We start from the raw sequence: 14762 nt of genomic DNA, 5'->3' as shown, positions 1-14762 counted from the left end.
CCAAACCCGGAGATCGGGTTAAAAAAAAAAGTGGAATGTTCCTTTAAGACTGGTACAGATTTGGATACACACAGATCAAGGCTTCTGCAACAAGTAGAACTAGTTCATAAAACCAGAAAGTAACCAGACACCCTTGAATGATGTTTTGAAAGATGCACCATAATGCAGGCAGAAAGGCCAATGCTTTTGTCTTGTTTTGTGATTCTGCAGGCTTAAAAAATGATTAAGTTGAGCCATCTGGCCTTCTGTGTCTGCCAGGAATCCATTTCTATCATCGAAACGCTTGCAATATCCTTGTCCATCCTATTAAATGGGCATCTTATCATGATTTCCAATCAATAAACACACATTCAGGTCTCACGTTGAGGCCAATATGATTTACTTTTTTACGCCTCAAGATTTTTTGTGAAGATGTTGTGTGCAATTTTCTCATACAAGTGAATCAGAGAATGACAGAGGAGGAAGAGTGAGAAAAAGACAGAAAACAACACTGACGAGGTAATCTTACCTGGAGAAGATGCGGCCGGCTATGTCAGCCAGACCTCCGGCAAAAAGTTGTAACGTGATAAGAATAAAAGAAAACTGTTTAACACCCAAGACCTTCAATATATTATGAGATTGCCATGCCCACAACATGACTCCAGTCTCACATGAACTAATAGAGGCCAGCATATCACCAATGAGAATCACAAAAACAAAAAAAAAACAAAAAACAAAAAAAAAAGTTTGGCCTTTCTAAAAAAAAAATAATAATAATTTATATATATATATATAAAATGTTTTATATATATATATATAAAATGTTTAAAATGTCTGTTTTTTAAATCACTGTGGATGATGTTTAAGTACATTTGTATGGCACATTTCACAAATATTCATCCAATATAGTTAATACAGTTTTTAACTCTTTCCCCACCATTGACAGAATTTTCCAGCTTTCTGTGTTTTCATTATGTGGTAGGGGGCGCTTCTACACATCTTCTGAAAGAGTAGAGAATCTGAATCCAAACACAGGCAAAAACGGAGCAGAACCAAACGATAAAAGAATTGCGTATGCACATTGTAATCTTTGATTAAAAAAATGTGATTTTCTCAGCTTTTTGTACCCATATTCAAGTTGATAAAAAAAAAAGGAATGCATGAAGCTAGAATTACAGTTTTTTTTTTGTTGTTGTTGTTGTTTCTTTCTTTTGATATATTGCATGTTCAGATATTAATACATCAAAACATTCTGGGGGACATTCAATTTTTGTGAAATTATCAAAAATGATGAGCAGTGGCTGGCGGAAAAAAAAATGCTGGCAGGGAAAGAGTTAATTCAATAATTTTTTTTTTTCATTTTCATCCCTAAAATATTGTTTAAATACTTAAACATCAATATTTTGAATGTATAATATAATCCTAAATATAAAATATATTTTTTCTCTTATTATTACAACACAGCATTTCTTATTCATATATGTGATTGCATAATCATTATTCAATAGTGATTCACATTTAGAAGACTGCTGTGCATGATCAGCTTGACAACTAAAAGTGCAGTTTCAACAAACAAATAATTAACACCGGCACAATTTACATTCACATTTACATGTTTATTTAACACCCCTTTCTTTGTTTATTGGTTTTCACAAAAATAGAAGGTGCACATGAACCCATCACTGTTCTAACACTGGGCTGAGGGTGTTTGCTACAGAGACCAATGAGGTTCCAACTCTGGGGATAAACATGGTCATAAATATTGTTTTTCTCTGAACAAAAACAGCACATAAAAGGAATCTTTGATTTTTGCACAACAACACAAGTCAAACACTACCCGCGGGGCAAAGACCTCTACTGAGAACTACAAGATGAAGCATTAGGATTGCATAGGTTAACATGAGAGTCTGCGAACGGCTGTACAGAGGAGAGGCGAGGATATAGAAATCTCATAATCGACACTGCCAACAACAAACATCAGTAATGGAGCCCCAGCAGCATCTCTTTTCCTCTGTAAGAGCATTGCTGACGTGCAGTGCTATTTTGCGTTTTTTCACCAATGCCTCAAACAAAACGCTTCCTAAAATATCCCAAGCTTTCATGGCAGCATGAGCTTGAAGTTCTGATTTTTTTTGTCTTATTGGTTTGTTGTTTTTATTTGGTTTCATTACTGCACTTTAGGGATGGGCGGTATAACTCAGTGTTATATAATAATATTTAACAATATATTTATTAGTTGGAAATCCCAAAAAGTTGTGCATGTATATATTGTATTTTATTGTATGTATTGTCTTTTATTAAGCAGAACAACTATTTTCAACAATCATAAAAATACTTTTTTTTTGAGCAACAACTCAGCATATTACAATGACAAAACAGAAATAAACTGCAGTTTAAAATATACTCAAATAGAAAAGTTATTTTTAACTTGTAATATGTCATATTACTGTTTTAAATGTAATAGTACACAATAGCATTGTATACAATGCTGAATAAAGTCGTAGTTTTTGTTATTTTTGGACCAAAATGTATTTTCGATGCTTCAAAAACTTCTAACTAACCCACTGATGTCACATGGACTACTTTGATGATGTTTTTATTACCTTTCTGGACATGGACAGTCTACCTCACATACATTTTCATTGGAGGGACAGAAAGCTCTCGGACTAAATCTAAAATATCTTAAACTGTGTTCCGAAGATGAACGGAGGTCTTACGGGTTAGGAACGACATGAGGGTGTCATTAATGACATAATTTTTGGGTGAACTAACCCTTTAACATTAGTTAATGCATTAGTTAACATGAACTTACAATGAGCAATATATATTAATCTCCAGCATTTATTAATCTTTGTTAATGTTAGTACATAAAAATTCTCATGTTCACAGAGCATTAACTAATGTTAACATATACAACGTTTGGTTTTAATAATGTATTTGTATATGTAGAAATTAACATTAACTGAGATTAATAAATGCTGTAGAAGTATTGTTCATTGTTAGTTCATGGTAACTAATGTAGTTTACAAATGAAACCATATTGTAAAGTGCCACCAAAAAAATTGTACCAACCCAAATCTATACTAACAATTTTGTAAATACATACACACGCATCTAGCGTCAAATGGGAAAACGTAACATTTTGAAAAACAAGAAAAAAAGACTTAAAACAGTAATATTCAACAAGAAACATTTCTGATCAGATAAGTCAATTTTGAAAGCATGGGAAAAGTAGTTACTATTTTATAGCCGTGCAAATATATGCTATCGGACCGCCCAGCCCTACTGCAGTTATGCATCTTGTGAAATGACAACCACTGTCTCAAACTCATTTCAATGGCATTTACAGATTCAGCCATGTCAAAAAGCTGATTTTTTTTTTTTTATGATAACAGAACGTTCAATTTTTACAGCATTTCTCACTGATTGGGATTCTGCTCTTCATACAGCATTACAGCGAGCATTTTCGCTGCTCTCAATCGGGTACTTCAATGTCTAATGACTCTCAGTGAATGAGCAGAACCTGTGCTTGAACCAGAGGTGCCTGCTGCGGGTCCAGCTGTCCAAACGAAGCAGATAAACCATGTCAAAGACAAAACGACCTCACCACTTTCAACAACTAAGACTATCTATTTATTTACCTCACGTCCACACATACACGCACACACATACGTACAGTACTGATATGAAGATTGGCCACAGACATGTCTTAACTTCATAAATTCATAAACGCTGCCATGCTTCGATATGCGTCTGATTCACAAGAACTGTGCAAGAAAGCATGGCATCGGGCGGTAGTTCGGAGGAGGAAATGGTATACGTACAGCGTTGAGGATTTTTCTCGAGACTACAACCTTGTTTTTGTTGATAATAAATGTCTGAGAATAAAAGGCAATGAAAACCGAAAACAAATCCAGCCGATTTGCTTGCAAATGGCGTCAAACCGTGTCACTATGCTTCAAGATTGTCCTCTTTTCTTAACTGACTTGATAGCAATGGCCGTTGAAGATGAAACCGACATTTTACATTCGCAAACACGTCTCAACACACAGAACAAAGAGATAAAGTTTCCTCTTAAATAGGTTTCATATACACATATCTGCATTTATATATGGATACTCGATTCATACATTCATTCTCTAACACTCTATTCATATTCACATATAATCTTAACCTTATATGAAATATTTCTTTTAAATTATTCTCAATGTATACTATGGGGTGAGACGGGGATCTCTGAAGGAATTGCTGGACATTTGGACCAGATGCTTTATACACAGGAGGAACGAATCACTTTTGAGGGCGGGAGAGTCGAATACTGCAGATATACAACAATTTACATTGCTTCGAGCCAACGTACAACATCAATAGAGCTATTTACAAAGAATTAACAGAGAAATGATGGTCTGGAGGTCATGAGATGGTGAAAACGGGTACCAATGATGGCAATGAGGAGCTTCTAGTCAGTTCTACATGAAGTGTTAAGACCTTTTCGTACCATGCGCTCAGTCTGGATGAAGAAATTCTTACAAGCTGTGCTTGCCTACCTGCAGGTTTGTAAACATCCAGCAAAAATATTCCTGTCTGTAAACATTTGGTTCCCTTGTACTTTAATTTCTGTCTGGAAGGAACCAACTGCATGAGTCTAAAACCCATGTGTGTTTAATCTGGAGACAAGCTTCCTGAGTGCCATTGAATACACAGCTAAAGACTGAAGAGAAGGAGGATTCAGCAAACATCTGATGTTTGAAGCTTGCACTCTTGACTGTGAGGCAAATGAAATGCGTGACGGTCACGTATGCGTGTCCAAAGGAAGCACAGATATGGATGCCAGAGAAAACCGGATTTTGAGCCTGTAGAAAAAGGTCTCACTAGACTCGAAAGAAAAAAGTCGAACAAACTCATCAGGGAGATAAATGGCATGGTGCAGGGTAGGAATGCTGAGTATGTCAAATCAAAAGAGCGATGATGCTGATGACGACAAGAACTGATGGAATAAAGCGACAGGGAAAGAACATAAAACGTATGATGTGATGAGCAGGAAGAATGGAATGACGAAGAACTTATTAAAGAAGGAAATGGACCATGATAGAAGGTGGAGGATGGGACAAAGGATAGCAGGAGGGATTCATAGTTAAAGGCAGAAGACTACAGCGGATGGTGTCATCTTCAGCACAGCAGGAATTATCTGTACGGTCTAGAGGTCGATGAGCTGGTCCACCAGCAGCAGGGAACGGGCCAGGTTGGGCAGGCTGGACTCAGAGCTGCCACTGTTACTGCGAGAGTGACCTCCTAAAAGAGGCCAGATGGACAGGAAGGTTAGGGGAGGAGGAAAAGGGAGGACAGCCAAATCGAGAAAAGGAGAGACCGAGGAAGGGGACAGCAGAAGAGAGAGAGAGGGAGAGAGAGACACAAAGGTAAGTAAACGTTCACGAAAAGTCAAGAGAGACGCTTACGAGAGATCATGCGTAGGGTTGGGAATCGAGAACTTGGATTTCTTTTCAATAAATGAATTCTAGATATTTGACTCAGTTAAAGACCCCACAAACACATGAAATAGAAGGTTAATTTGTTCATTTTTAGTAGCACCTCACAGTAGGGGTGTAACGGTATACATATTCATCCTGAAACGTCCAGGTACAGACGTCGCGGTTCGGGTGCATGCAGTCTGAATACAGACTGTCACGAGGCGATCAAACCATGTGCGCATCAAACCCCAAACCATGTGCCAAAGCCACACTGTTTGCAGAAAAAAGCGTAGAAGATGCTCCATGCTTAGCTATGTTTACATGTACTCTCTCAACCAGTGTCTCAACTGTGGAAAGACATTAATAAAACAGCTTGAGAATAATATCTCACGTAGCATTACATTTACCTCAGGCAAGTCATTCAGTATCCACAGCATGTAAGTTCACTAGAGAAATGAACTCTAGAGGGGAGCGTTTCACTAAATATATGCACTATATTAGCTTATATTCATTTTATTTACATTAGCTGTTAGTAATGTTTGAATTTGTCATGAAAGCAAGATATGACAATAACTGTGTAAATGATATTTCATTATTATTGGAATATATTGGGATAGAAAAATAATTGAAAAATAATTTTATAATTAGATTTAGAAGTCAATGCAAAACCTGCCTTATGTGCAATTTACTTTTTTTTTTTTGATTGTTGATTGCTACATCTAAAAATAAAAAACTGAATTTAATAGTTTGGGCTCTGTTGTTAATTGTAACCTTTAATATTATAGTAATGTGCAAAAAAGGGCTCCCTGTATATAGTTTACAGCAGGGGTGTCCAACCCTGGTCCTGGAGGGCTACAGATTTAAGCTTCAACCCCAATCAAACACACCTGAACCAGCTATTCATGGTGTTCAGGGCCAGAGATTGTATATTACAGGGAGACGAGAGGGTCTGTATCTCTTACCACTGGAAAAAGCGCAACACCTATTGTGTAATAGCAGTGACATCAGTGCCCGCCGTTCTAAACTGCGTACCGCCACAGCTGGAGACTTAGCATTAGTGCTTTTTTGGCTAAAGGTTGCAGGCTTGCCTTCCAGTGGCTTTTACACAACATCTATTGTTCTATCTGTTAAACAATAATGTGGTTTGGAGCAGGGTTGGAACTGAAATCTGCAGGACAGTAGCCCTCAGGGTTGGACAGCCCTGGTTTACAGCATTAGCTGAGATAGATTTTTTTTTTTTTTATCTTTAAGAAAATGTTATTTTTTTTTAAAATTGATTTAAAGAGAGAGAGACAATTTGTTCAATAAACCACTATTTAATGAAGAAAAAAAAAAAGCAGCAGCAACAATTTTATGTTTAGTTTTCTCCCCCCTGCTGTACCAAACCCGTACTGAACCGTGACTTCAATACAGAGGTACGTGCCGAACCATCATGTTTGTGTACCATTACACCCCTACCTCACAATGTTTCCTGCACCACTACTGAATCTACAAGTCAGGACAAAAAACATAAGCTTGTGTCTCAGTGTTATTGTTAACTAAAACAATTAAATCATTTTTGGTAATTGAAAAAGCTAAAATAAAAGAAACAAGTATTAGATACAAATAACTTAAACGAAAATTAGGCATGTTGCCTTGGCTGGCAACTGAAATAAATAAAATTTTAAAAAGCTACACGGAAATATTTAATACGAAAACTAGTAAGATTGAATGACTAAATTAGAATAAAAACTGAAAATATAAAAAAGCAAATTCAACATAATAAATACTATAATAAAACATGATAATAAAATAAAACTGGATTGTCTGCATTGATACCGCAAAATAATACAAAGAATAACATTAATATTACAAAGAAGAACAAAAATAAACATTCCTTTTGCAATGTCCTCACTTGTTATATGCAATAACAAACACATACATACATTTATACAGTGGGTACGGAAAGTATTCAGACCCCCTTAAATTTTTCACTCTTTGTTATATTGCAGCCATTTGCTAAAATCATGTTCATTTTTTAGCATTTTTTAGCGTATTCAGACCCTTTGCTGTGACACTCATATATTTAACTCAGGTGCTGTCCATTTCTTCTGATCATCCTTGAGATGGTTCTACACCTTCATTTGAGTCCAGCTGTGTTTGATTATACTGATTGGACTTGATTAGGAAAGCCACACACCATTCTATATAAGACCTTACAGCTCACAGTGCATGTCAGAGCAAATGAGAATCATGAGGTCAAATGAACTGCCTGAAGAGCTCAGAGACAGAATTGTGGCAAGGCACTGATCTGGCCAAGGTTACAAAAACATTTCTGTTGCATTTAAGGTTCCTAAGAGCACAGTGGCCTCCATAATCCTTAAATGGAAGACGTTTGGGATGACCAGAACCCTTCCAAACTGAGCTATCAGGGGAGAAGAGCCTTGGTGAGAGAGGTAAAGAAGAACCCAAAGATCACTGTGGCTGAGCTCCAGAGATGCAGTCGGGACATAGGAGATAGTTGTAGAAAGTCAACCATCACTGCAGCCCTCCACCAGTCAGGGCTTTATGGCAGAGTGGCCCGATGGAAGCCTCTCCTCAGTGCAAGACACATGAAAGCCCGCATGGAGTGTGTCAAGATGGTGAGAAATAAGATTCTCTGGTCTGATGAGACCAAGATAGAACATTTTGGCCTTAATTCTAAGCGGTATGTGTGGAGAAAACCAGGCACTGCTCATCACCTGTCCAATACAGTCCCAACAGTGAAGCATGGTGGTGGCAGCATCATGCTGTGGGGGTGTTTTTCAGCTGCAGGGACAGGACGACTGGTTGCAATCGAGGGAAAGATGAATGCGGCCAAGTACAGGGATATCCTGGACGAAAACCTTCTCCAGAGTGCTCAGGACCTCAGACTGGGCCGAAGGTTTACCTTCCAACAAAACAATGACCCTAAGCACACAGCTAAAATAACGAAGGAGTGGCTTCACAACAACTCTGTGACTGTTCTTGAATGGCCCAGCCAGAGCCCTGACTTAAACCCAATTGAGCATCTCTGGAGAGACCTAAAAATGGCTGTCCATCAACTTTTACCATCCAACCTGACAGAACTAGAGAGGATCTGCAAGGAGGAATGGCAGAGGATCCCCAAATCCAGGTGTGAAAAACTTGTTGCATCTTTCCCAAAAAGACTCATGGCTGTATTAGATCAAAGGGGTGCTTCTACTAAATACTGAGCAAAGGGTCTGAATACTTAGGACCATATGATATGTCAGTTATTCTTTTTTAATAAATCTGCAAAAATGTCAACAATTCTGTTTTTCTGTCAATATGGGGTGCTGTTTGTACATCAATGAGGAAAAAAAATGAACTTAAATGATTTTAGCAAATGGCTGCAATATAACAAAGAGTGAAAAATTTAAGAGGGTCTGAATACTTTCCGTACCCACTGTATATACATACATCCATATTTTTTATACATACATATTTTTATATATATATATATATATAAAATAAATATATGTATAGCGCTTAGAGTAGTATGATTTGAGAAAATTACTTTTGCGTCAACAATGAATCACAAATAATATCTTGTACTATCTTGAACAATGACTGAAACTTTGTATTACTGGCACTCGTGTTTATTGCCTTCTTAAAATGAATTGCTTGTATTCCTCAACTGTAAGTCTCTTTGGATAAAATGACATGACAAAACAATTGACTTGCATTTATATTTATTAATTTCAAAATGAACTTTGAACTAGTTACACTATTATGCGTGCATGAGGCTTAAATCTGTGAAATTATGGATTGGTGGTTCAAATGGCAATATACATTGAAGATATTCAAATGTATCTTGCCATTATTATATTGAATATTTCTTTTCAATTCCCATCCCTAGCCATATGAGTGCAAAATGGCTCATATGCCTTGAACAAAACATCTCAATTCGGTATCTTCGCAACTGCCAAAAATAAAAAAACATGCAAAATATACAGTTCACACATATGCACATATGTACTAGCTGCTTGCTTTCATTACAATGAGAGTGAGAAGCAAATTGCTCACTCATTCTCAGGAAAAGGATTTGGTTCCTCAAAGCTTTACCTTGGGAGTTTTTGGAGACCAGAACTGGTATGGGGTCAAATTCATCTTCATTGGCTGTCTCAGTGCTCGGAGGCTCAAAGCCTGAGATCAAACAGGAGTCTGCAGCTAAGAGGTGATGAGGGTTGGGGCAAATGACAGTTTATGGGTAAAGATTTAAGAGGGCAGTTGGTAGGGTGAGAAACAGATGGGTAAGAAAAATACAGCACTGTTAGCATGATGTAAACCCTGAAACTTTCACATTAATGTTCTTGGCTGATACCTTCTTACCAAAGCCAAACAAATACCAAGAAAGTCCATATAGTATGTAAATAATAATTACTTTTAATTTTCATTCCAATAAAATGTTTAGTTTTGTCCCCAAGATATACGCATCACCAAGTCATATAAGCTATAAAAGCCAGCAAAACAAAAATTATTGGTTGTACCTGGTATGTTCTGGGAGGAGCCTCCTGAGACAGGTGCAAAGTCATCCAGACAGGAGGCAGAGCCAGAGGAGAGAGAACAGCCAAGCAGGGAGTCCTCACCAATCAAAGGGTCTGTAGTGCAGTCGAGAGGAGCACCAGTGAAACATGAAAACATTAAATCATGTAAAGATACTAACTAAATAAAATATCAGGGGGTCATATGTTATTTTATAATTTTGGAGGTCCACTTATAATGTCAGTCAAGGATTTCATGCTAAAAATTCAATATAGTATTTCATAACCATTTCCTACTCTTTTGCTGACCCTCAGAATTGAATGAAATGAGAATTTTGATGTATTTTCAAGTATGATGATTCAAACAGTTTCAGCTGCCCCATCTGGTCACCAAACAGGCATGTGTGCAAATGTGGACATTCATGCATGCATGTGTTCAACATCTGTCAGCAAGCTGTGAAGGTTCAAAATGAGCCTTTTTTGCAACTTAGTTTCAATATAATGAAATTTAAGGTGCAAAATTAGCAAAGTTTTATGGGTAAAAAAGGTCCATTGTCTATTGTCAATAGTGTAGCTATATATGAAGCACAACTCACACAGAAGTCACTCAAACCAAGCAGCTTTCTGTGGGTCAATGCAGTGGACCTGCGTGGCCAACTTGAACCTGTTGCCAAATCTGAACGGGGAAGCTTTACACAAAATTCCAAAGCACAATTCATTTTGGTTTTATTGTGTGAAATCAGCCATAGCCATGGGCACTCTCTCCACACAAACAAAACATTCTTCCACCACTGATGTCTCTGACAGGGTGTTATAATGCTAGGCAGAGGCTCTTCTGTCTATCTCTGATGCATATTTTTACCTGCCAGTGCTGATGATACTGGTTCAGCCTCCACAGGATGCAGCTGAGCCTGAGGGGGCTCCAAGCCAGGAATCAGAGAGTCCAAACACACATCTGTTTTGACTGGGAGTAAGAGAAATCATCACTTGAGAAATCATTACTGGTATCTTACATTCAAACCAATCATGCATTTTCCTGCTGGTCCTTGTGAAATCACAGTGACAATCATACGAACTTCCTTTTGCTATTTTGAGCCCAACATGATGAGTAGATTCTTCAAGGTATCCTGGAGAGGAGGGGTGTGCAATCATATCAGCTAACTACAGGTGTACCTCAGAGTTTAGTGCTTGGCCCCCTTGTCTTTTAGATATACATAATATTTCTGGGACCCATCACTAAGCAATAAATCACACAGCTTTTTCTTCCAATGCAATTATATAACACACAGCTCTAACTGTTGTTCCAGCCTTTTGTGTTGATTTCACAATGCCTATACAAGTTTTCCCACAAGTTAAAATTTGATGTGGCAAGAAGAGAAAATTGCAAGCTATCACAAATAATACAGGGACTGGATAAATCCAGAAAATGTCCTGTTTCTCAGAGAACACAAAAGTGTTTAGTTTAACTTTTGTAAAAGGAGTAAGCACACAGCAAGACAGTCAGAGAGAGCCGTTACCATCTCTTGTGTCGTCCATGGAGCTGCCGAAGGGGTCGGCCATGGACAGCAGATCAGGCAGCATGAGAGAGGTATCTGGAGACTTCAGACCCTCTATCAGCTTCTCTGTAAGTCAGCCAGTGAAAACAGCCAGCGTTAGCCAAAGTAAACAGAGATTTAGGCATGCAGAAACTAAGAGGAAAGGGAAAAGACAATGGAGGGTTCGAAAGCCAGAATGATGATTAGAAAAGGGTAACATGCACAGACAGAAATACACCACAGAATAATTATTGATGGGTCTGAATTATACATTGCACAATGCAGGTCAAGAACACAATGTTCCAAGGCCATGGTCACACATGAAATGATAACTTTAATCCAAGCTTCTGACAGAAATTCAAAACAAACCATTAGAGGTAAGGATGATACTAAATTGAAAGGTGACTTCTTCTGAATACTTGCATGCATGTGCTCAAATTAACTTCTTGGTTAAAATGTCCATTTTTGCACGGTATTAATGTAAAGGCATTTGGCTTGCCTTAAGTAAATGCAAAAGAGCTTTTAATTTCTTTGTTTTTAAATATATTATTGAGCTTTTATTTAAAAAATGACTAAAAAAACTAAAGACTGTGTGTCAGGTTTAATTTGTTAATATTTTTTTAAATAAAAATTGTTCAATAGCACAATAGTGTAGGTTTGCGTGGGACTTTTTTTCATCCCGCTTCCGCCTAAAATTCACCCTGTGTTCACCCACTATACGCATATAGTGATTTTCTTCCCGACCCGACGGGTCCTGCTAAATGAGTTTGGTTCCAAAACACTAAAACTCCATTTTGATTAATTTGAGAAAAAAGTTGATTTCTTTCCAAGAAAGTGGCAAGATGAAAACCACTATTTTCTGTTTTAAACTTTAACATAGCATCTTTTGGTTATAAAAACATTAAAAAGTCAAATCTACATTTTGATTTTAAAAGGTTTATTGTAAAAACTGATTTTTTTTCCCAAAATGTAATAAATTCATGACATTTTTTTTTTCAAAATGCAATTAATCCATCAATATGAAAGTTATTTTTCATATTGAAAATACACAACAAAGTAAGTTGATCCACATATACGACAGCCTCTGAATTTTGTCAATACTAATCTTATACACAGGCATTTGACTAAAAATACATTCAGTCGTCGCTACCAAAATTAATTCAATGAGTCATCTTGTTAATGTTATAAATTATGTCTCCATTTGTCATTACCAATAAAAGAGTATCGGACGCCACCGCATGATTCAAATAACCACATTTACAGAGTACATTGGTATTAAAAACAGCTACAAAAAACTGTGAGTGATTCGGTTTTGGAGAGTGTGCCCAAAGTTTGATGCTGTCATGGAACAAGCAACAGTCAAGCAACACTGCCAACTCGAGTTGCCTCATTATTCTCCTCACATAAATGATTACATTTGATGACTTGCATTTCTTCCCCACCGCAGAAACAACCACAGGTTTATCAATGCCGTCAATTTTTTTTTTCTGTTTTTGTTGATCACAAAGCACAAAGTAGATAAGGAAAACTAGGGGTGTCTCAATCAGCTCCCTAGTTCAGTAGTCAGGGCACTGATCAGGGAGTCGGCCACATTCATTTACATGACATACTGATTACAGTCCGTGGAATGGTGCACTGTGATGGGTTGAGCGGATATATCGCATTCTGCAGAGAAGGGAGAGTGGCGTTGACAGAAAACATGACAGAATAACACGATGGATAACACATTTTGCGCAAAATTAATTAACTTTTCAATACCGACCAGATACAATACTGATTTTGGTGTTAATTTTTTTTTTTTTTTTTTTAAATGGTGTTTATTGTGTTTTGGAACCAAACTCTTCAAATTTAAATTGTTTCCAGAATCTCACATTTAAAATTTCCCTAAAAGAAAGCGAGAGATTAGGGATAACTACAGTGGCCCAGTAGTGCACAACACAACGAAATTAAAAAAGCAAACATAAGTTATTAATATTAATTAAAAAAATTAGAAATATTAATTAAAAATCACCTACGTGCAAAATAGCTTCATATTTATACCTGTAAATGATTTAACGCGCCAATTCCAATTCCATCAAGTGGTTAAAAATTAAAATTACTTATAACATTTAAAAACAGACATATTCAGATTCCGAAGCTTGTCAGTCTTACCAACAGGAAGTAACAAGCTTTGGAATTTGAACATGTCTGTCTTTAAATGTTAAACAAAGTCATTGTAATAAATACAAATTATACGTTTTTACCACTTGGTGGAATTGGTGGATGTTCCCTTCATCATGCGCTGTATCACGTCAAATCATTCACAAGTATAAATATGAAGCTATTTTGCACGTAGTTGATTTTTAATTAATATTTCATGTCGATATACAATGTTTACATACTTAGAACTAATCATGGTATTGATATCTTTGTAAGACTGTTGACTTTATAGAACGGTGGCAAGGAATACTAATATTACCGAGCTCTGAGAGCCCCCAAGTGGTCAGGAGCATTTCCGTTGTGTTGTGGCCCGATTTCGTTGTGTTGTGGCTTGTTTCCGTAGTGTTGTGGCTTTATTTTGTTTTGTTGTGGCTTTATTTTGCAAGAACAGAATGACGCTGACTGACAGTCGTTTCAGAAGGTCTCTACTCCAAAATCTGATCACAAAGGCTGAATGTTCTCTGAAGGTGCATTCCCGCAGATGTCTAATACATAAGAACATATCTTGCCAGGTGTCTCAGGACAGGGAACTGGTGACTGTTTGAACGCCACCACTGCAAAAATTTTGTTCACTTCAAGTTCAAGCACAGATGCGCTGATGTCAAAGCATCTCAGGAGGTCATTGTTATTGTCAGACCGCCCATTCTCGACCGCAATCCGCCTTTCATTCAAAACTTAATCCCGCAGAGCAAGAAATCTGGACGCAGACGTCTACAATAGTGAATCACAAAATTTCAAAATCAATGGTATTTGGTGAGTGCTAAGGTGAGCACAGCTGGCATGGACCTCTGCATTACCTGGCACAGCTAGCAAACCAGCTCCTGGTTCCAAGCCCAAAATGTCAGTAGGTCTTTCAGCTGTACAAGAGCAGAGAAACAGAAGATGGAAATAAGGTGGTCAAGAAAAGCTGGACATCAACAGCGTCATGAGTTTGACACGTCAACAGCGTCAGAGTCATTAATGCTGAGCATCAGTGTAAATGGAGGAAGCAAACAGACACTGACAAGCAGCTCAGCAGGGATGCTAAAGTAAAAGGAGGGATGTGATTCAAAGGACACTTTGTACTGGAGTGTTTCATC

The 14762-nt window shown here is 37.4% G+C and overlaps 1 protein-coding gene across 10 annotated transcripts in view; it reads right to left on the bottom strand.

Annotated features, from left to right (window-relative positions):
• aak1b (AP2 associated kinase 1b) overlaps positions 1–14762 on the bottom strand; it is a 64042-nt gene that overhangs the window by 4215 nt on the left and 45065 nt on the right. For 6 of the 10 annotated variants that reach the window (XR_010896178.1, XM_067397585.1, XM_067397586.1 and 3 more), the window contains 5 exons: positions 14481–14540; positions 11467–11571; positions 10812–10913; positions 9956–10066; positions 9531–9635 (listed from right to left, as the gene is read on the bottom strand). Coding sequence is in view for 9 of the 10 variants with exons in the window: in XM_067397585.1 (XP_067253686.1) it covers positions 9531–9635; positions 9956–10066; positions 10812–10913; positions 11467–11571; positions 14481–14540 (483 nt within the window). In the remaining variant the exon portion in view is untranslated. The remainder of the gene's footprint in view (positions 1–9530; positions 9636–9955; positions 10067–10811; positions 10914–11466; positions 11572–14480; positions 14541–14762) is intronic. The other 4 variants (XM_067397582.1, XM_067397581.1, XM_067397580.1 and 1 more) reach the window with 4 other exon arrangements.

Source organism: Chanodichthys erythropterus, chromosome 10, assembly GCF_024489055.1.
Source record: "Chanodichthys erythropterus isolate Z2021 chromosome 10, ASM2448905v1, whole genome shotgun sequence".
Classification (NCBI taxonomy): domain Eukaryota; kingdom Metazoa; phylum Chordata; class Actinopteri; order Cypriniformes; family Xenocyprididae; genus Chanodichthys; species Chanodichthys erythropterus.
The sequence above is the reverse complement of the archived record's forward strand: the minus strand, read 5'-3'. Positions and strand labels throughout refer to the sequence as shown.